This window comes from Triturus cristatus, chromosome 9, assembly GCF_964204655.1.
Source record: "Triturus cristatus chromosome 9, aTriCri1.1, whole genome shotgun sequence".
Lineage (NCBI taxonomy): Eukaryota > Metazoa > Chordata > Amphibia > Caudata > Salamandridae > Triturus > Triturus cristatus.
The window spans coordinates 321,877,119-321,899,437 of NC_140592.1; the positions used below are offsets into that span (position 1 = coordinate 321,877,119).

At 46.5% G+C, this 22,319-nt stretch overlaps 1 protein-coding gene across 2 annotated transcripts in view; it reads right to left on the minus strand.

Annotated features, from left to right (window-relative positions):
- Positions 1-22,319, minus strand: part of RNF123 (ring finger protein 123) — a 1,761,234-nt gene that overhangs the window by 1,013,924 nt on the left and 724,991 nt on the right. For both annotated transcript variants that reach the window (XM_085625036.1, XM_085625035.1), the window contains exon 25: positions 4,450-4,533. In XM_085625036.1, the coding sequence (XP_085481162.1) occupies positions 4,450-4,533 (84 nt within the window). The remainder of the gene's footprint in view (positions 1-4,449; positions 4,534-22,319) is intronic.

A 22,319-nucleotide genomic window follows, 5' to 3' on the forward strand; every position in this document is an offset into this window, starting at 1 on the left:
GAGCTTAGTAACCAAAGAGCAGGAAGACTCATGGAAGAATTTTACCTTCATAAGCAGCATATTCTCCTTGAACCATACCTAGATTTTATCCAGACACCACGACATAGAGCATTTTAAATACAGTTCAGGGTAGATTCACTCCCGGTTCGAGAGCTAACTGCAAAATGGAGCGCCCCACTTCAGACATCAGCGGGGTGCCCCTGTTGCAAAGCACCGACCGAGAGTATAGCTCATCTTATGTTTGCCTGCCCTGCCTATAAGAGTGCTAGAACGAGATGGCTTAAGCCTATTTGCAGACAATTGGGTACATATGAACATCACACTGCCTTACGCATTTTAAAATCAGATGCACGTACCCTTTTTGCCTGTGGCGTGGCAAAGTATCTCGGTTGTGCCTGGATAGTAAGGTTCAAATCCCTGCGCGGAGTACCCTAATGAATTATTATGCTTTTATGACATTCTTAGTCTTGATTTGCATAAGTATATATTGCACTGTCACTTTATATTATAGCCCTTTTCCTTCCAAAAGTAAAAACCAAAAAACTGTATCTATCATGTGAAAGAAGGTTTGAATGAACTTATTTTAACAATGTTTTAATTTTTTTTACCATTTAGTCTACTCCTGTTATCTTTTAGAAAATGTGAATGCAATGAATTTAATGAATCAAGCGGACTTTCATTATTAATTGATGCTTTTTGATAACTTGTATTGTTTTTTATCAAAGAATGTAAGATTGCTAATGCTTTTAAGATACCTGTTATCGAAATAAAGCTATTTGATTGAAATATGTGAACATTCATAGAGCAGCTTCAACAATATTACATAAAAGAGCTATTGACATTGTAAATAACAATGCCTTTTGTTTATGTGTTCTAAAAGCCTGCAAGTAGCGGTGCGTAACCACGCACTTTGAGGGTTTTCTTAACACATAACTAAAAGGCATTGTCATTTACAATGCCAATAGCTCAACACTCGCAAATGCGAGACCTATTGCATTGCAAATGCTTGTTTTTATAGACCGGTAGGGTTCTCCACAACTTTTCGAAGGGTCTGCACGCTTAAAGTACTCTCACATTCTCGATTGCCTGTGTGTGGAACCTGCTTAGTGTCAGACAACTGATCACTAGATGGGCAGGCAGCCCGGGAGACAATGTCCTTGAAGGACAGGTGGAACAAAGAATTAAACAATTAAACCCCCAACCATGGGGATGCTAGAACAAAATGTATTTGTAAGGGATGCTATTCCTTTAAATATTTTTCTGAGAGCAAAATTCTCTCTAGCACAATATCTAGGAGAAAATTCTTACAGGTAGGGTGTTTTGTAGCCAGTATCTGAGACGTTTTAAGTAATGGGGACAATTGCCCAAAGATACCATCTTCCATGGGATCCCCTAGGAAAGTAAACCTTCTCTCGCTCTAGCTTGCTTCTAATTCTATAACTCTGCCTCTCTTTGATCTCTACTCCTTGCCTAGTGTAATCCGAACGATTTTTGGGGCCCCGGAGAGAGACTTTCAGCTGTTTTGTGTAACCCCCTTTTGAAAGTGTGTTTGTTATCACGCGGTCTTCAATGAGCAAATAATGGCTAATAACATTCAACGTTGTTATGAACAGGAGGCTGCAAAATATGTCTTGCCCTGGGCCTCATAAATCCTTAAAATGACACTGGCCCCCAAGGGAGGCAGCTATAGCGATACGACTGCGCCTCATACAATTTAAATATCTGCATAGAGTATATTTTACCCGGGCCAGGCTGTTCCGAGCGGGTTTGGTTGCTGCTCCGGACTGTCTGCGGTGTGGTCAGGAGGACGGAACATTTATACATACTATTTGGCACTGCCCAGCACTGGACCGCTTCTGGAAGGGGGTGATCTCTTGTCTAGCTGAAGTGCTGGGGTGGATGATTCCGCGCACGCCACGCCTGGCATTGCTTCATGTTATGGAGGGCGTTGGGGGCAATATATACAAGCAGCACCTACTGCGGCTAGGCCTTACGCTGGCGAAAAGAGATTTTGCCAGGGCGTGGAAGGCGCCTAGAGCCCCATCGATTGCAGCATGGAAGAACGGCCTAGATTTCTGTATGGGGCTGGAACAGCCTATATTTGTGGCCCGAGGGTGTCCACGCAAGCACTATAAAATATGGAAAAGATGGGCGGATTACCGGGGACTGTGGCTGGAGCCACCAGTGGAAGAGGTGGATTAATTAGTGGAAGGCCTAGGGAGGCTAGTCGGGAAGAAGGGGTGCCAGGTAGGAGGGGACGACAGGGGAATTCCTCTTCTTACGGCAAGATGTGGCAGCCGGGTCGTGGGGCGAGGGTAGGGAGTCCATGGGCAGGGTGCGACACAGGGGCAGGGGGAGTTAGGGGGGGGTTGTTATTGTTCGATATGTATCCTTGCTAAATGCACAAATAGATTGCTACGACGATATACTGCAATGTCATGCTGTTGTTGACCCTGATAGTCAGGGTCCTGTACCATCTGTGCAATCGCTCAATTAAAATATGTTTTAAAAAAAAAAAAATGACACTGGCCAGTATTCAATAGTGGGTTTCTGAATTATGCGCACGACTGCACTATTGGGCGTAATTTGTTCCTGAGATGTTGTTTCAGTGGGCGTTCTCCCTTCTGTTATACCCGGAAGAGCGTGTTGACAGGGTGCCATATTATTTCAGAGGCAATATTCCCGCCAGTATCATTCAGTGTGCTATGGTATTTTGGGAACAAAGGAATGCTATTAGAATATTTTTTCTGTGGGGTATTATTTCTTCTAACACAAATTGTGTTCTTTATTGCTTAAGACGAAGTATTTTATAAAGAGATTCTTTTTAACAGCAGGGAACAAGCAGGAGTGCCCCATTTTAAACGTTGAGGACCAAGAGAGGGTACGAAGGCTGGAACCACGCTGAAGGCAAGGGTCACCGTTTTAGACAGCCTTTTAAATATGTAAGGCCATAAGTTTTAATCATTTGTCTACTGTGAGCATCTTCTGTGTACACAATAAGCCGAGAAAAAGTGCTTCAATGTCCTCACTTTGCTCGAGTTTAAAATTATCAAGAGGAATTTAATTACTGCGTAAATAGGTGACCCAAAAACCTTGTTTTGACAAGCAACAATGCAAAAAACAAAAAGTCTGCAATTTTCAAATATAGAAAATGTTTCATTAACATGTGCTCGCTAACTCATTTACATATAAAGTAGGTCCTGTTGATGACAGCTCAATCTGTGCATGGTTGCCTGCATATGGATAGGTATTTGAATGTCTCTTGGTCTCTGTGCACGAACACCCCAAAGCTGTTGGTCTGTGTGTCTAGATACATGTATGGATGTCTGTGTGCACGGATGTCTGTTTGCAAGGGTGCATTGGTTGCTGTAGGTGTGCTACCTGCATTGAATGCTGCTGTTCGTCCACCCTCATCTTTCAGTCTATACATGTGGGCATGGATTTGTTGTCTGTGTCAGTGTGTGAATTTTGTGTGCTTCTACTTATACCAATGCGCACTTGCTGTGTACATTGTTTACTGTGTAAATGTTACTCTTTGTACATTGCTGCCTGTACGTTTGTTGATCAGAGTTTATGGGCGCCTCTGCACCTGCAGGAGTGATTTATCCAAGTGTAGGCCAAGGACTGAGTGTTGAAAATTGACTTATTTCTCAAGTATTTATGTGATTTTCTCTACAGCGAGTCTAACAATTAAGTCTGCATCTCCTCAGAATCTATTATGCATCCAGCAACTGTGTGCCACGCAACTGTCAGTTCATTTGTCCATCCATACATCTGTTCAAACATTGATTGATCCATTCAGCCATCCATCTATCTATCCATCCAGCTATTTATCCAGCCACCCTTCTTTCAGTTGGTTTATATCCACATTTACCACCTGTATATCAGTTCAGTGTATGTTTGTTTTTTGTCAGTAATAGTGTGCATCTATAAGCGTATTGTCTGTGTATGTGTATGCACCTGGTTTGGATTTGAGGATCTATATTTGTCCCTGTACGTCTATTATCAGTGTACATGAATTAATGGATGAATGTCTGTTGGTGGGTCTAGGTGCAGGTGCATCAATGTCAGTTGGTGCTTCTCAGTCGGTGCCTGTACGTTGTTGACAATTCCTGTATGGGTGCCTAAATATCTTTGTGCACAGGCATGTGATGATTTGTTGGTGTATGCGTGGAGATGTCTCTATATCTGTTTGTCTGTGCACACAGGTGCCTGGAGGTCTGTTGTCTCTGTGTGTGTGTGTGTGTGTGTGTGTGATTTATCTGGGAATGTTCTTTTAGGTTGTGTGTCTCTGTGTGCGTACACTATACAGAAGCCGAACCTAATGGCTTGCCAATGCTCGCTTTCCTTACACTGAGAATGAATGGTGCTCGACACCTGCCACAGAGTGAGTTTTTAGTATCAGGGAGATTTCTCTCGTTTGTGATTGGATGATAACAGGGCTCTTACGTTTTTGGGGCATCGGATGATCTTCTCCTCAGTATCCTTCAGTGCCATGGCATATTCATTCACGTCGTCAGAGACGCCCACCATCTGGAAGGGAAGAAGCACACTGTGAGCCTTCAGAAGTCCAGCACACACCACCCCCTGCACTAGCCAGCTGTACTGCCGGCAGGACCCCACCATCCAGACATGATTGAAATGGGAAAATAAAAGTGCAGGTACTCTGTAGCAAAGTACCTGCTTGTTACTAAGAAGTGCAGGTACTCTCCAATTAAAAGTCTTACATTTCTCTCAAGAAGTGACGGTACTCTTCAAGTAAAAGTATCACATCTCTCAAGAAGTGCTGGTACTCTCCCTCTCAAAATAACAAGCATTGAAAATGCAATAGGTCTCGCCTTCGATTAAGTTAGCCATTTGCTTTGTCAATGGTATTGTATAGCAAAGCAAATGGCTTTAACTTAATAAAAGGCGAGACCTATTGCATTTTTAATGCTTGCCCTCATAGACGCAAATTCATTCCTCTACAGAACTCCACCACACACAGTGAGTTTCCTATGCACCACTCCTTCCTAAGTGATCATTATTAATATAGTGATAAGAGAGCATAGATGGATGGTTCTGCTCCCTATAGACCAATTAAAAATCTCATGAAATTCTCTTTAAAAAGTTTAGGGATTATAAACCAAACTAAGTGCAGATAATTAGTACCAGTACCTTTCAATCTAAAAAATTAATACATGAAAAAACTGAAAAGCTGTATAGGCAAGCAGTACTATACCAGCCCGCCGGGAGTCAAAATGCCAAACCATGCATGTGTTAGTAGTGTGTCTAATGCATGTGTTATATACAATTGGGCCAATTGCCCTCACACTTACTGTTGCAACATCTGTACAATCAAGCGACTGAATCACATGACTTCCTCTAATCAACAGAAAACCCAATCACTATTGTGTGAACTCCATAACTGGCAAGACAAAATGACACTACCTGCATTCCTAGAATGTTTTAAAGGTCAATGCAGCGTGTGAAAACGAATCTAAATGATTATGAAGTATAGACATTGTGTATATCATAAACAGTCTATAACCGCTAGCCGCTATAGAACAGCTGAATAAAAGCTCACTTGAAATACAGGTAACAATAAAGGCGCGAACCGCGGCCAGTGAACTTCCTCGCAGAGTAACTTCGGGTGCTAGTGGCCGCACACGTGTCTCTTGAATCACTACACGTCCTCGTCCAGTGGCAGTCAATGCACCATAGGGTCCGCGCTCGGATAGTACTCTTAACTGAGCTTCAAAATGGGAGTGCTTTAATTTCCTTTCTTTTTGAGGTCTTGTTGCTGGAGATATAAAATGCCCTATGCCACTGCTGTCAAGGCATCCCATTTAACATTCTAGCCTATATCTTTCCCCTCGTTCACTGAAATAGCACCAGCAAGTTCAGTGTTTGAACCAAAGTGGTATAGGGCAACGCACACATGTTGCATTGAATCACGCGTATATCATTACATAGCTCCCCCTGTCTGTGTGCATGAGGGGTCCGCTCTCCTTGCAGTGGTCGGGTTGTAAAGTGTAGCCGCGCAGTATTTCCAGGAAAAACAAAAAACCCGCAGACAAAACAATGTCATGAAAAGGTTGGCAATGCTGGGGAACCTGCTGGGCCAGTTATGATCTCCTGGGAAGAGCAAGGTGGCATCTCTCCGCAGACTCGGTTAGGTTCCCTAACAAAATTATAGTTCATACTTGGATGCTAAAACTGCATTAAATCTTATTGGAACACTCGCTTGAGCCTTCTAGCCAATGCAGAGCTGAAAGGATTTTCCTTGCCTCATACACTTAAGCAGAGTCTGAGGGGCGTCTCGAGCTGCTCGCTGATTGCTGGAACCCAAAACAAATCTTTTGGATTGGCTGTCGCTGCCTTGAATGAAAACTAAGCTTCTGGTCCCGTTTCAATCATGTTGGGGAGACAAGAGAGCCCTATGTAGCTGAAAAAGGGGGCCCCAAGAATAAAGAACAAGCAGCAGTGAAAGCGATCGCGAAAGTGACCGCGATTGTAAAAAAATAAATAAATAAAAGCGGCCGTGAAAGTAAAAGCGATCGCCTTAACACAGGCAAATGTGTATCAAAATGTGGAGTATGAGATGTTAAATAAATTGTGACTTTCTGTTGGTTCACATGCTCGCTTATTGAAAAGTCACCTTTTTAAGTCACTTGCCTGTGGTAAGGAAATCGGCCGATTTCCCTCTACCCTGTCACGGTTTGCTCACTCACTCTTTTTGGAAATTTCTCCGTTCAATTTATCTATTCATTAAATATTTCATTGATATATTATTACTTTCCAATTTGTATTACCAAAATTGTGATATTATGTCTTAATCCAATTGTAAGAGACCTTTGTTTCGCTTAGCAGAGTATACGCAAGTGGCATTTTACTTCCTAGGACAACAAAATGGCATCGGACTGTCCACAGTCCCTACGGACACGCGCATGATGTTTGCTGTGGACAAATGGCAAGAGCAGCCATGTTTGTCCATGCAGACGCGTGCATGCAAGCGTTTGGGAGAATTGATTACAAAAGGCACTCGCATAGCGAGGGCAGCGCATGCGCTTCTGTCGCCAGGCGAGACCTAAAAAGGACAGTACCGGCCCATTTAAAGCACTGATCCGGACACACAGAAAGTGGTCCGCTTTCTGGTGCAACTGAAGTCCAGGCGTCCTAACACACCAGGGAGCTCAAGCAGACCAGAGATCCTGTGTGTGGGCTGCAGATGATGTTTTTTATCTTGAAAGATTGGGATAGACAGGCTCTTCTACAGCAAGCACAAGGAAGCCATGAACAATCTCGCCATATTAAAGAAGGCGCTTTTGAAATATGGAGGAGAGGTTTCTCCTGTGCCTTGACGGCACGGTACCCCAGACTGTGCCCTATCCGTTAAGCCTTAGAAGGTTGCAAGAAAGTAAGTTAAGACCTCCCCAGAGGGTACTCCAGCTGTGGGAAGACAAAGCACCAGACAGCGGCAGGGGAGTGCAGCGTGTGCCAAAGTGGAAGAAACCCACCCCAAAAATTATTGAACATCTCACTGTAGCATAGGGCGAACTGTTATCTAAACAGGAGCAATTCATCATGGATTAAAAATTATTTCTTGAAATTTCACACTACGTAAATTTGCACATATTTCAGCTACGGGTCACTGGGTTCTACTTAGAATGTCTCAGCAAGAGACATTATGTCCTCGAACCAAGTCTCCTACTCGTACCTTGGACAACTATTTTTATGCCACGTATTCCCCTAAGCAAAAAGTAATGTGAGACTCTAGAAAACTATATTTCATGCTAGAATTTTGTGAAATTTGAGCAACATTTTGCAAAATTCTATCAAAAATTATGGATTTGTTCACAACCCCACTTTTGCGAGCCTCACATTTCAGTATGTTTCAACTGGTGGTGAGGCAGTCATATGCGGGTCAGGAACTTCAATTCATGCTTTAACTCATGCTTATCTCAATCACGTGACATAAAAAGACATCCAGATAACTAATGCTGTACGATAACCATAAACATTTGTAGCCCTATCCCTATGGACTTAGCTATTTGAGGAAATATACTGCAAAAAAACATGCAATTGTATTGTAGATAATAAATAATAAGCAATTTGATGTAGCAGCACCTCAGTTACGAAAGTTTTTGAAATCTCCAGGACTATAGCTAAAATAGGACAGATAAACCTTAGTACACCATAAAAAAAGTCCATAATGTGTTTGGCCATCATGTCGCTTTGTGCATGGAGGTAAAAGGGGGATCTGTTATTGGAGAAAGGGTCTAGAAGAGTGGTGCATAGGCAAGGTCCAGACCGCCATGGGTCTCCAAATGTGTAATAAAATGAATACTTGGGGATTCGCTTGCACACCTCGACATTGAAAACGTTTGAAGGGTTCAAAATTGCCCCCGCTGTTGCAATTCTATTCACTTGTGTATGAAGTGTATACCAGGCTACAGAAAAGATCTGGAAAGCTTGAATACTCCAGTTGTTCCTGCTACAGATATACCATCGGGATAGAATGTTTTACAGGGGTCCCAACTGGTTCTTGACAGGGCACGCAGTGCAAGACAAGTGATTGGGGAGGACAACAGATGTGTTATATGCAGCTGCTTTAAGGAGAAGGATGGAACTGTTCCGAATGTTGACTAATGGGAAGCTATGAAAATGTATACGCAATGGGAATGCAAACCACAAATCCAAGAAGCTCAAAAGACACTTACACACTGCTTGTCAAGGGGCGACCAAAACAAACTTTGGAGGGGAGTTTACAGGTAACAGAGGGATCAAATCCGAGTTAAAAGAATCAAAACTCAGAAAGACCCAGACAGATCAGAGTTGAAGAGGTTTGAAGTAATAATGCACATGCAAAGTGAAGAAGCTGTGCATCTATTCGCTTTGATTATACGGCAGGAGAGCACTGTCAGGAAGAAGACTTACCTTCGGTAATGTTCATTTTGGCGGATAATATAATTGCAGACTCCTCACCTCTAGAAAATTCCACAGAGCCAGAATGGATTCATAATAGTGCCCCTAACACCCCGCACTGCTAGGTGGTGCTGTGCGACTCTGTGTTGGCTTTGTTCCGCCCTAGAGGGGACAGAGCAGAGCCACATATGAGTACTATCCCTGCGCTGACATCAGTTTCCCGCTTTGCTCCTTCCACACCCTCCGACACGAAGCACAAAATATTGTTGGTACCAGTGAGCAGATCTCTAATTTCCACTCGATGGAACAAGGAGGGAAGTCAGTGAGGGATCTGCAGTTAGAGTATCTCCCAGAAAGAACGTTACCAAGAGTAAATTACTTGTTCTTCTGATGGATACTTCTAGCTGCAGATTCCTCACCTTTAGAATAGATACTAAAGCAGTACTTCCCGAAGGGCAGTCGCAGCCTGTTCGGAGAGACAATGACTCCTCACCTTTTTCCCGACAAGAGTGTCTGTCAGGCTGAGCGGACAGACACTCTTCTTGTTCAGGTCAAGCAGCCAGGAGATAGATATGCGCTAAATGTGAAGGCACCTGGCAGTCTGAGACGAAGTTTGGCAGGTTGAGATTTTAACAGCCCTGTGGGAGTGACCGCCTCTGCCTAGCAAAAGTGCCTCAAGGCCCTCCCCTTTGTGACAAGGGTGAGCATCACCAATTGACTCAAACCAGGGCACTTCTGTTTTAAGCTTTCAAGTACCCAGGGCAAAGTGCCAATCAGTGGCACCTTGTCACAAAACAAAGTGGGGTGGGGTAAGCAGTCTCCCTTACTCCACCCCACTCTGTGACAAGTGAGGGACTGCAGTCGCTTCTCATTGGGTGACCTAAGGTCAGTCAATGAGAAGAGGCAGCAGTCCCAACCATCTTGGGGCCACTAGGGCTTCTCTCTCCAGTAGCTGGAGCGCAGGTAAGTTTTAGGTTTTTGAATGTTTGGTGCCTGCGAGCATGTATGAATTTGTTGTGAATAAGTGTTGTGAATGGGTGTGTGGGGATGTGCGCGTGTTGGTGAATGCATAGGTGTGAGTCATCGTATATGTGAGTGTGTGTAGCTCACATGCCTCTTCCCTGCTAAAATTACCAGCCGCCACTGCCAAAAGTGGAGAAAATGTGGAGTAGGCTTGGACCAAAAAATCCAGCAGGATTAAACCAACAAAATGCCCTTTCCATCAGACCTGCTTGGCTGGGCAGTAGAGCTTTGTGAACGTGTGCATGGATGCTCACGTCGCAGTCTAAACATGTCAAGGACAAACACTCTCCATACCAAAGTAGTGGTAGCACACTTAGCCCTAGAGGAATGGGCTCTCAGTTGTTCTGGAGGCTGCTTCTAGGCCAGTACGTAGCAGATCTTAATGCAGAAGATGATCTACCTCAACAGAGTCTATCTGCACAGCCTTTACTTTCTTTGCTCTGGAGAACTCCACAAAAAGCTCATCATCCATTCAATGGCCATTGGTACGATCAAGGTAAAATCGTAAAGCTCTTTTGAGGGCCAACCAATGCAGCCTCTCCTCCACTTTAGAAAGGTGAGGCGGGGCTAAGATAGCTAAGAAAGTGATGGATTGCCTAACATGGAAAGAAGTCATAACTTTCGGTAAGAAGACCCTCAACCCGAGTCATCAGCACCACGTGGTGTAGGGCGGTTGTACCGATAAAGCCTGGAATTTACTCCAGTGGTCGAATTTGGAGCGGTTCTTAGGGACCCAATGACCCCCTACATTTGACATTTTAGGGAAACAGTTCCCCAACATTTTGTGAAAAGAAAACTGTCCCAGAACGGTTAATTATGATGGTTGAAATGTTCCAGCTAAAGTGTAAAGCAGGGAGTCTCTAGTGCTGTGAACCAGAGGTAGTGGCAGACACCTAAATAAGCCTTTTTGCCAGGTGCCTGCTTCCCTGAAAGAAATGACAATGTGCACAACTGGTTGATCTGCAAGTGCAAAGGGTGCCTGGAAGCCGGTATTGGCTTTAATTGGTGGAATCCTGTGAAGCTTCCTGGTGAGACAGATTTATTCTTTTTTGAGTGGTGTTACACTACGTATAGTATGAGTATTACTAAAATCTTTATTTTGGAAACATTTTGTAGCATCCTATACTGTATGCAATGCAACTTTAAAATAATGACTTACATCTTCACAGTGTTTTCTGAAACAGACTGGGACCTTGTAGCATTAAACATACACAATTCACTATTCTCCATTACACCAACCAGGATTCAATTCTGTGGTGCTCGTATGCAGTGCATTAACTAACAGAGGTTTCATAATGTGCGATAGAGTATTTCCCAGTGATTAACACAAATTGCATTTAATTTTCATTTAAGCTCTGCATTATTTTATATGTAGCTACATGAAGGTGAAAGACCGAAAACAGTTAAAGAATATTGTATTATTTCAGCCACGCCTTTGACCACACCAACACACTCACTAACCCTGCCCCAAACTGCATGCAGCATCACAGTTGCCATACTTTTTTCCACCCTGCTCGTTCATGTAATGCATGGCCGTCGTGTTGTCTGTACGGACCAGGACGGTGGAATTCTGAATCCTTGGAAGGAAAGCCTGTAAAGCTAGACAAATCGCTTTGAGCTCCAGTAGGTTGATGTGGAGAAGACGTTGTTCGGGCTGCCAGCGGCCGTCACTTCAAGGTCTTGCAAGACCGCTCCCGAGCCTTCCAGAGAGGTGTCCGTGGTAAGTATCAACGGAGCTGGAGTGACTGTGAAGGTGAGACCCTTTGAGATATTGTCTTTGATCATCCACCATCTGGCTGCCTCTTTCTTTAGAGGAGTGATGATTACTTTGTCGCCGAAAGAGCCTTCTGCTTGGCGCCACTGTAAGTCCAATTGCTCTTGGAGCGGGCGCATACGAAGTCTGCAATGCGGTATTAAGGGAGTGCAAGATGAGATTGATCCCAGAAGAGATTTGTATAGGCGAACAGACCGACCGTCTTGTTTGCAAACGACGGGCGGAGGTGATCAGTCTTTGCTGTCTTTTTTCCGATGAAAAAGCTTTGCAACAAGCCATTTCCAGAATAGCCCCCAGGAACTTGGTCGACCTGGAAGGACAGACTTGTCCTTGTTGAGTTGAAGTCCCAGATGACTGAAAAGTTGAATGCAGCTTTCGACTGCTTTTGAAGCTGCCTGAGTAGAAGGTGCTTTCACCAACCAGTCGTCTAGATAAGGAAAAACCTCTAGCGATTGTTTTCTGAGAAACGCTGTGACTGGGGCCAAGACCTTTGTGAATATCCATGGCGCGGATCTGAGTCTGAAAGGCAGGACCTTGAATTGAATTGAAAGTGGCTCTTGGCTACCGTAAAGCGTAACAACCTCCTGTGGGCCGGGTGGATGGGAACATGGAAGTATGCGTCCTCGAGATTCAGAGTGGCCATGTAATCTCCTGGATTGAGAAGCCGCAAAATGTCCTGTAGGGATACCATCCGAAACAAGAGTTTTATGAGATAGGTGTTGTGCTCCCTCAGGTCTAAAATTGGGCGCCATTTTTCTACGGTCTTGCGAACGAGGAAGAACCAGGAATAGAATCCTTTGCCTCGTTGAGACAGAAGTACTGGCTCTATCGCTCCTTTGAGAAGTAGTTGGTAAGCTTCTAGACGTAGAAGGTGTAGATGTTTGGATTCGGTGACGCGAAGGGCTCTGGAGGGTGGACGGTGTTGAAACTCCAGTGTGTCTCAAAATCGGATGATATTGAGGACCCACCGATCTGATGTGATGAGCTGCCAGTTGTGGAGGCACTATGATATCCTGCCCCCCACTGGTGTTACAGGGGGTGAAGGAACAGTAGACAGAGCCAGGAAGCCGCTATTGGCGCTTAGAGGAATCTCTCCCCTGGCGACCTCGTCGTCCTCTAGAGGGTTGGCGAGAGAAACGCGATGATTGGCCCTGTCGAACAAGTTACTTACCTTTGGTAACGATTGTAGGAAGTTGGATATCTGACTATGGTTACCCCCAACTTTTTTTGCCTAGTGTCTAGCTGGTTTTTCGACTTAGTTGTCCTGAGATCCTGCCATTCAGGGTCTCAGGCTGTCTGCTCTCTCTTTAAAATGGACTCCATGTACCCTAGGTACATACCCAATTGGTAAGGGTCACCTTATTGGACCCTGTACAGTGTACCCTAGGTACCCAGGGCATAGGTGTACCCTAGGCCTCCCAGGGGCTGCAGCATGTATTATGCCACCCCTGGCCTGGCCTTCCAATCAGACACAACTGGCTGATCACTCAGCTGGGGCACGGTCGTGTAATCACCCCTTGCTTAGATATAGTATACCTATATCTACCCTTAAAATAGACACATGTGTACCTGTGAGCCACTCCTATGGCAGGCCTTAACAATCCTGGAGGCAGAGTGCTTGGTAACATGTGAGATGGTGCTCTAGCATGAGCTGAGCCTGTCTGCAGCTTTCGGAACCATGTCCTTATAGCTGTTCTATGATATCGCCTACCATATACTCTTAAAGTGCCTTATAATCTTAAACGGTTATGGTAACTATGGTTTGGCTTTATCAAAACATGTTGTGTAAGGTGTCTAAAACTTTGGAATAATACCCCCATACCATTTCTGGTGACGAGGATATTTATTCCTCCCTTCTAGAGGGAGAGACATGTTAAAATCCTACTTTGCCGTTTAACTCTGACCAAAGCCTCAGCATCACAAAATGGATGCTGCTGCCACAGACACGAGTCTGACCTCCTGCAGCTGGGAGCCCTCCCAGCCAGGGAGGCCTGGACAATAGGTTTCCTGCTTGGGGAGGTGCTAGCACCTCCCCAGACAGACTTTAGTGTATTGGGGCAGGGAGGGCTGAAAGGAATGAGACATGCCTGGGGCACACAAGGTGCTCCATGCATAGTCCTGTTCAAACCGGTGCTGGGGCACTCCAGCCCCAGCTCTGGCACGAAACTGGACAAAGGAAAGGGGGTGTAGCCACTCCCCTTCCTGGTCCCACCCATAGGAGGGACCTTGCAGGTAGCCCAGCCCACTAGCCTAGTATATTAGAAGGTAGCTGAGCCCTGCAGAATCAGATTATCCTGAACCTGCATCTTGAACAGAAACTCTGGACCTTCAACATTCGACTACGGAAGAAGACTGAAGAATCTCCCTTGTGGCCAAGGAGTGACCACCCTGGGCAACCAGGCACCATCCAGCGACCGCTGCTTGCTTTGCGACTGATCCTACGAGGGACGACTGCAGAGACTGACCAGCGCCGTGACTTCCAGACACCTCTGAACCAGATCCACATCTACAGCAAAGCTGAGACCCTTGGAGGCGACGAGGGACGTGGGACCGGCGACTTGGGAAAAGTGGCTAGTAACTGACTAGCGCGACTTCTGAGGCTTACTCGAGGCTGTGCTTGGGGAATTGAGAAGCCCCAATCCAGAGCACCATCTGCAAAGAAGATCAGCTCCCCACACTTAAGGTGTTCTGCGTGGGGCCCTTCTGCACCCGAGTTGCTCGACGTGTTGTCCGGTTGTTGGCCCGTTGGCTAGCGACCTCTGTGACGACGAACCTTCAACTTTGCTTTGCTGGTCCGGCTCCTCCAGACTGGCACTCGCTCCCCTGTGAAAGGGAAGCACCGCAGACCTCCCTGGTCTGCGACAGAAGCAAGTCCTCCATCCTGCGTGGGTTACGCTTGCCAAGGCTTTTTGGGTCCTAACTCGACATAGACGCCGCCGACAGCAAGAGCCTTCGTGGGACAGCTCGCCTCCTGGTTCTGGTCGTCCTCGACGCCTCCTGGTACCCATGGCTGCTGCGACAAGCTTCACCTCTTCACCTGCAACTTCACAACATCGCCTGGTTCCTTCCTGGTTCCTTCCCGGCTCCTGGCTGGTGACCTAGACTCTGTCCCCTCTGCTTGCAGGTATCCTCCTTCCTGATTCCATCCTTGGAATCCACCGGACACTCTTCACTGACTGCCTGTCAGCAACTTTCTTCAGGCATCCATAGGAGTCGACGACGAAACGCGATGCAAGTTCACACCTATGCACCCGCAGCCCGTGGGCTAGGTAACTTGAGTACTCCGGTGCTCACAAGGGTATTGACTATCCAAGTGTCTAGTTTCCAAGTCTCTAACTCCTAGTTCCTTCCGAAGTGTCCTAAAACTCTTAATTACTAAATACTACTATTTATATCGACTTTAACGCATTATGCGTGAGTGTTTCCACTCTGCACCTGAATCCCGTGGGCCTCCCACTTCCTAACCTTTGGTAGTATAGTGTAGCCCCAGCAATTCCCTAGGCCTAGGCCTAACCTGTGTTCGTGACAGTGGTTCTTATACCACTTACTTAGTATATGGTTTGCGTGGCCCCTAGGGCCTAACTGTATTACTTACCTGTGTGACTTATGTATGCTTGATTAAGACTGTGTTGTACTTACCTCGAATCTCATAAAGAGTGCTGAGGGTGTTTTGACTAGAATAAATACATTCTATTTTTTATAATATCTGTTGTGGTGTCCTTTCATTTGGTATTCAAGGGGTAGCAAATGGTATAACAGCTGGCTTCACATGCCATACAGAGTTTAGCCTAAGACTGCTCTTGTCCATGCTACCACTAGGATAGCTGGTCTATAAGGTTGACTTTACAATCAATCACCATAAGGGTTGTTTGGAGTGATACAAGGTGTACACTAGAACTAGTGACATCATATATCAGGCCAACTTCTCACATTGGTGAGCAGCGGTTGGGATCTGAGCTTGCTGTTGTAATACCATTGCAATCTTGAGATATTAAATTGAAAGATCACAAAGATATTTGTAAGGCACATATAACATAGCTTATAAATACTTAAGTTCTACTGAACTTAGTTGTTGTAGGTTGAAGGGCCTAGCACACCCTGACTACAACTACTAGAGAGGTTTAGTAGGTAAAACTAGTGTAGGTAGGTGCACACACCACACCCTCACTAGATCATGTCTCTGAGAGGAGATCACGTTGATTCTCTCTCAGGAGGGGTAGATCCTAAAAGATACCCTCTAGATATGATACCCTAACTTTTCAGGAGATGAGACAATTGTGTACCTCCAGAAAGTTAAAACAGGGTTCAAACCCTACCCTCATTCAACTAGTGGAGATCTTAGAAGAGTATGATGCTCAGAGAGCCTCCCAGGATAGTACCCCAGGTACAGGTGAGGGTCTACCCTCTACAGATGAGTCAGAAGGGAATTCAGAAGATGAGGTAGACAGCCAGGTCCAAGTTGGGAGACTTAGCCAGGCTAACTTAAGCCTACATGGGAGTCTGACTGGGGTCCCCCCATTCAGACCCTCAAGTAGACTTAACCAGAGAAGCAGGAGAGGAAGATCCCCTTCAAGGGAATCTATCCACTCCCATGTCTCTAATAGCTCCAATGCCTCTTCTCACAGGGGAATAACTTCTCCAGAGAGAAAAGAGCATCAGGCCAGAATGAGGGAAGCCAATCTGAGGATTGAAAGGGAAGAACTTGCCCTTGCCAAGGAGAAGCTTGCTCTGGCCAGAGAGCAAAAGTTAAGTGGGCTAGGACCCACTGGTGGCAGCATTATTCCTAAAGATAGGGATAGGTCTTATGACCATAGAAACCTAAGCAAGATAGTCCCCCCATATCAGAATGGGAATGACATCCACAAGTGGATGACTGCTTTGGAGAGGGCTTGCAAAGTACAGCAGGTACCCCAAAGTCAGTGGGCAGCTATCTTGTGGCTCTCCTTCTCTGAGAAAGGTAGAGACAAGCTCCTCACAGTTAGTGATGAGGATGCTGACAATTACACTGTCCTGAAGAGTGCTCTGATTGATGGGTTTGGCCTAACCACTCAGGGATACCCAGAAGACACAGACTCAGGACTGGAATGACTTTGTAGATTGTGCCACTAAGGCTCTGGAGGGCTGGTTGTTGGGTAGTAAGGTTAAGGACTATACAGGATTGTATAATTTGATCATGAGAGAACAAAATCTTAATAACTGTCAAAACCAGCTGTTGCATCAACACTTGATTGACTCTGACCTAACTTCTCCCCAGGAATTGGGAAAGAAGGCAGATAGGTGGGTCAGGACTAGAGTTAAGCAGAAAAACCAGAACCAGGGCGGTGATCAGAAAAAGGCAGACCAGAAGGGTAATGATCAGAAACAAAAAGACCAGAAGTCTTCACCAGGCCCCCAAAAGGCTCAGGGGGAGGGTGGTTCCATAAAGGATAAGAAGAAAGATGGCCAAAAGAAACCCTGGTGCAACTATTGTAAGTCAAACTCACATTGGTTTAGTGAGTGCACCAAAAAGAATAAGCCCCCAGCCACCATTGCCCCTAAGGCAACTGTACCCCCTAGTCCAGCTGTAAGTGGTGGTTCCCAGCAAAAGGGTGTAGTAGGGTTAACCCTGGGAACTGAGGAGGATTCTGGCCTAGTCAGGATACCTACTCAGGCTGTTCGGATCTGTGATGGGGACATAGCTTTGTCCTCTACTGTGGGTCCCAGTAACCTGGGCAAGTACAGACAGACTCCTTTTATCAACCAAAGAATGGCTCAGGCCTACAGGGACACTGGGGCTAGTGTCACAATGGTGACACCTGCCTTTGTGGACCCTGGACAGATCATGCTAGGTGAGAATTACCTAGTGACCAACGCTAGCAATGCCACTACCTCCCATAGTGTGGCAATTGTTAACTTCTCCTGGGGAGGGGTAACTGGCCTCAAGAAAGTTGTTGTTAGTTCAGACCTTCCTGTAGAGTGTCTGTTGGGAAATGACCTTGAAACTTCAGTTTGGTCTGAAGTGGAGTATAGGACCCATGCAGAAATGCTTGGGATAGATGCACATGTCCTTGCTGTGACCAGGTCACAGGCCAAAAAGTGTAACACTGAACAAGTGCTGGATCCTGGGACAATGGACCAGACACAACCCAAGAGAAAGAGCAGTAGGGTAAAGGCTTTGCCTTCCCCCCTGCCTCAGGTGGTGGATCAACCCTCACAGGAGGATGATTCTGAGAGCCCTGAAGGAACTGTCCTAGAAGAACTTGAACCTGATCAGGTTGAGTTTCTTGGGACAGGGGGACCTTCAAGGGCAGATCTGAGGCAGGCACAATTAGACTGTCCTTCTCTTGAACCCCTCAGACAGTAGGCTGCTGCTGAGGCTGCAGGGAATGCTCAAGGTACCCATAGAGTGTATTGGGATGAAGGGCTACTGTACTCAGAGGCTAGAGACCCCAAGCCTGGTGCGTCCAGGAGGTTGGTCATACCATTCAGTTTCAGAGGCTTCCTTCTTACCTTGGCCCATGATATTCCCCTTGCAGGACACTTAGGCAAGAACAAGACTTGGGACAGGCTTGTCCCTCCACTTTCACTGGCCTCATATGTCAGAAGATACCAAGGAGTGTTGTCGCTCCTGTGTCACCTGCCAAGCCAGTGGCAAATCAGGTGGCACCACAAAGGCCCCACTCATACCACTATCTGTGGTAGGGGTTCCCTTTGAGAGAGTGGGGATAGACATTGTAGGGCCAATGGACCCCCAAACAACATCTGGGCACAGATTCATACTGGTGATAGTGGACCATGCCACCGGGTATCCAGAAGCTATACCCCTAAGGACCACAACAGCTCCTGTTGTGGCAAGGGCCCTACTTGGAGTATTCTCCAGAGTGGGCTTTCCAAAGGAGGTTATTTCTGACAGAGGTGCCAACTTCATGTCAGGATATTTGACTGCAATGTGGAAGGAGTGTGGTGTGAACTACAAGTTCACTACACCCTATCACCCACAGTGCAATGGGCTTGTGGAGAGATTCAACAAGACCCGAAAAGGGATGATAAAAGGATTACCAGACAAGCTTAGGCAAAGATGGGACATCCTTTTACCCTGCCTTCTGTTTGCTTACAGAGAGGTCCCACAAAAGGGGGTTGGCTACAGCCCTTTTGAGCTTTTGTTTGGGCATCCTGTAAGGGGACCCCTGTGTTTAGTAAAGGAAGGATGGGAGAGACCTCTCAGACAACCCAAACTGGACATAGTAGATTATGTACTTGGCCTCCGCTCCAGGATGGCAGAGTATATGAAGAAGGCTTCGAAAAAACTTGAGGCAAGCCAAGAACTCCATAAAGCTTGGCATGACCAAAAGGCTGTGCTGACTGTGTACCAGCCACGGCAGAAAGTGTGGGTGTTGGAGCCAGTGGCCCCAGCAGCACTCCAAGACAAATGGTCTGGACCCCACACTAGTGTTGAGAAAAAGGGAGAAGTCACCTACTTGGTGGACCTTGGGACTCCCAGAAGCCCCCACAGGGTGCTTCATGTCAACAGATTGAAGGCATATGTTGACAGGGCAGACATGGGCTTACTCATGGCTACAGATGAGGGGCAGGAGGAAGAGAGTGAGCCTCTCCCAGACCGGTTGACTCAGAACCCTGATGATGGCTCAGTTGATGGTGTGGTCTTTTCTGACAGCCTCACTGTCCATCAGCAACAGGACTGCAGACAAGTTCTGCAATCCTACAGACATATGTTCTCTCTGACCCCAAGTCAGACAAACTGGTGCACCCATGAGGTGGACACTGGTGGCAGTCTGCCTGTGAAGAGTAAAATCTACAGGCAACCTGACCATGTCAGGGACTGCATAGAAGTTGAGGTACAAAAGATGTTGGAGCTGGGAGTCATTGAACCTTCAGAGAGCCCTTGGGCTAGTCCTGTAGTTCTTGTGCCAAAACCTCACACCCAAGATGGTAAGAGAGAGATGAGGTTTTGCGTGGATTACAGAGGTCTCAATGCTGTCACTAGGACAGATGCCCACCCAATACCTAGGGCAGATGAGCTCATTGACAGATTGGCAGCTGCCAAGTTTGTGAGCACATTTGACCTGACAGCAGGCTACTGGCAAATCAGACTAGCTGAGGATGCAAAGGCCAAAACTGCTTTCTCGACCCCAGGAGGACATTATCAATTTGTGGTAATGCCCTTTGGTTTGAAGAATGCACCTGCCACTTTCCAAAGGTTGGTGAATCAAGTCCTTACAGGCCTGGATGACTACTGTGCACCTTATCTTGATGATATTGCTGTCTTTAGATCCACCTGGGAGGATCACCTGGTCCACCTGAGGAATGTTTTAGAGGCCCTGCAAAAGGCAGGCCTCACTATCAAGGCCACTAAGTGCCAGATAGGGCAGAGCAAGGTTGTGTACCTGGGCCACCTAGTCGGTGGGGGTCAGGTTCAACCACTGGAGAGCAAGATCCAGACCATAAAGAACTGGACTCCTCCAACTACCCAGACTCAGGTCAGAGCTTTCTTGGGCCTGACTGGGTACTACAGAAAGTTTGTTAAGAACTATGGGTCCATTGTGACACTACTTAATGACTTGACCTCTAAGAAGATGCCAAGGAAAGTTCAGTGGACGGTAAGCTGTCAAAAAGCATTTGATGACCTGAAGCAGGCCATGTGCAGTGCACCTATTCTGAAAAGTCCAGACTACTCCAAAGAGTTCATAGTCCAGACAGATGCTTCTGAGTTGGGTGTGGGAGCTGTTCTTTCACAACTGAATGTTGATGGTCAAGACCAGCCCATTGCTTTTATTAGTAGAAGGCTGACCCCGAGAGGGAGGCCTTTGCTGTGGTTTGGGCCCTGAAGAAGCTGAGGCCATATTTGTTTGGCACTCACTTCAAGATTCAGACAGACCATAAGCCCCTCTTGTGGCTAAATCAGATGAAGGGTGAAAATCCCAAACTTCTTAGGTGGTCCATTTCCCTACAGGGGATGGACTTCACAGTGGAACATAGACCTGGGACTGACCATGCCAATGCAGATGGACTCTCCAGATATTTCCACTTAGAACATGAAGACTCAACTGGTCAAGGTTAGTTTAATGTCCCTAAGTTTGGGGCGGAGGGGGGGGGGGGGGTTGTGAAGGAGAGTAGGGTCTGCTTTCTATGTTCACCCCCACTTTTTGCTTTTGCTTCACTGGTTTTCGACTTAGATGTGGCTGTGGGCCTGCCAATCAGACCCACAGCCCAGCTGTTCTCTCTCTAAATTTATACTATGTACTTTAGGTGCATAACCCAATTGGGAAGGATCACCTTATTTGCCCCTCTATAGTGTACCTTAGGTACCCAGAGCATAGGTGTACCCTAGGCCTACCAGGGGCTGCAGCATGTATTGTGCCACCCCTGGTCTGGCCTTCCATTATGACACAACTGGCTGATCACTCAGCTGGGGCAAGGTCGTGTAATCACTCCTTGCTTAGGTGTAGTATTCCTATACCTACCTTATATGTAGACACATGTGTACCTATCAGCCACTCCTGTGGCAGGCCTTAACAATCCTGGAGGGAGAGTGCTTGGTAACATGTGAGATGGTGCTCTAGCATGAGCTGAGCCTGTCTGCAGCTTTCGGACCCATGTCCTTATAGCTGTTCTATGATATAGCCTACCATATAGTATTAAAGTACCTTATAATCTTAAACGGTTATGGTAACTATGGTTTGGCTTTATCAAAACATGTCGTGTAAGGTGTCTTAACACTTTGGAATAATACCCCCATACCATTCCTGGCAATGAGGATATTATTCCTCCCTTCTAGAGGGAGAAGACATGTTGAAACCTACTTTCCCGGTTAAAGTTAACCAGAGCCCCAGCATCACAAAATGGATGCTGCTGCCACAGACACAAGTCTGACTCCTGCTGCTGGGAGTCCTTCCAGCGAGGGAGGCTTGGACAATAGGTTTCCTGCCTTGGGAGGTGCGAGCACCACCCCAGACAGGACTTAGTGTATTGGGGCAGGGAGGGATGAAAGAAACTAGACACTGCGTGGGGCACACAAGGTGTCCCATGCATAGTCCAGTTCAAACCGGCGCTGGGGCACTCCAGCCCCAGCTCTGGCGCAAAACTGGACAAAGGAAAGGGGGTGTAACCACTCCCCTTCCTGGTCCCCACCCATAGGAGGGACCTTGCAGGTAGCCCAGCCCACTAGCCCAGTATATCAGTAGGTAGCTGAGCCCTGCTAAATTAGATTAACCTGAATCTGCAACTTGAACAGAAACTCTGGACCTTCGACATTCGACCTCAGGAAGAAGACTGAAGAAATCTCCCTTGTGGCCAAGGAGTGACCACCCTGGGCAACCAGGCACCATCCAGCGACCGCTGCTTGCTTTGCGACTGATCCTACGAGGGACGACTGCAGAGACTGACCAGCGCCGAGACTTCCAGACACCTCTGACCCAGATCCACATCTACAGCGAAGCTTAGACCCGTGGAGGTGACAAGGGACGTGGGACCGGCGACTTGGGAAAAGTGGCTAGTAACTGACTAGCGCGACTTCTGAGGCTTCCTCGAGGCTGTGCTTGGGGAATTGAGGAGCCCCCATCCTGAGCACCATCTGCAAAGAAGATCAGCTCCCCACACTTCACGTGTTCTGCGTGGG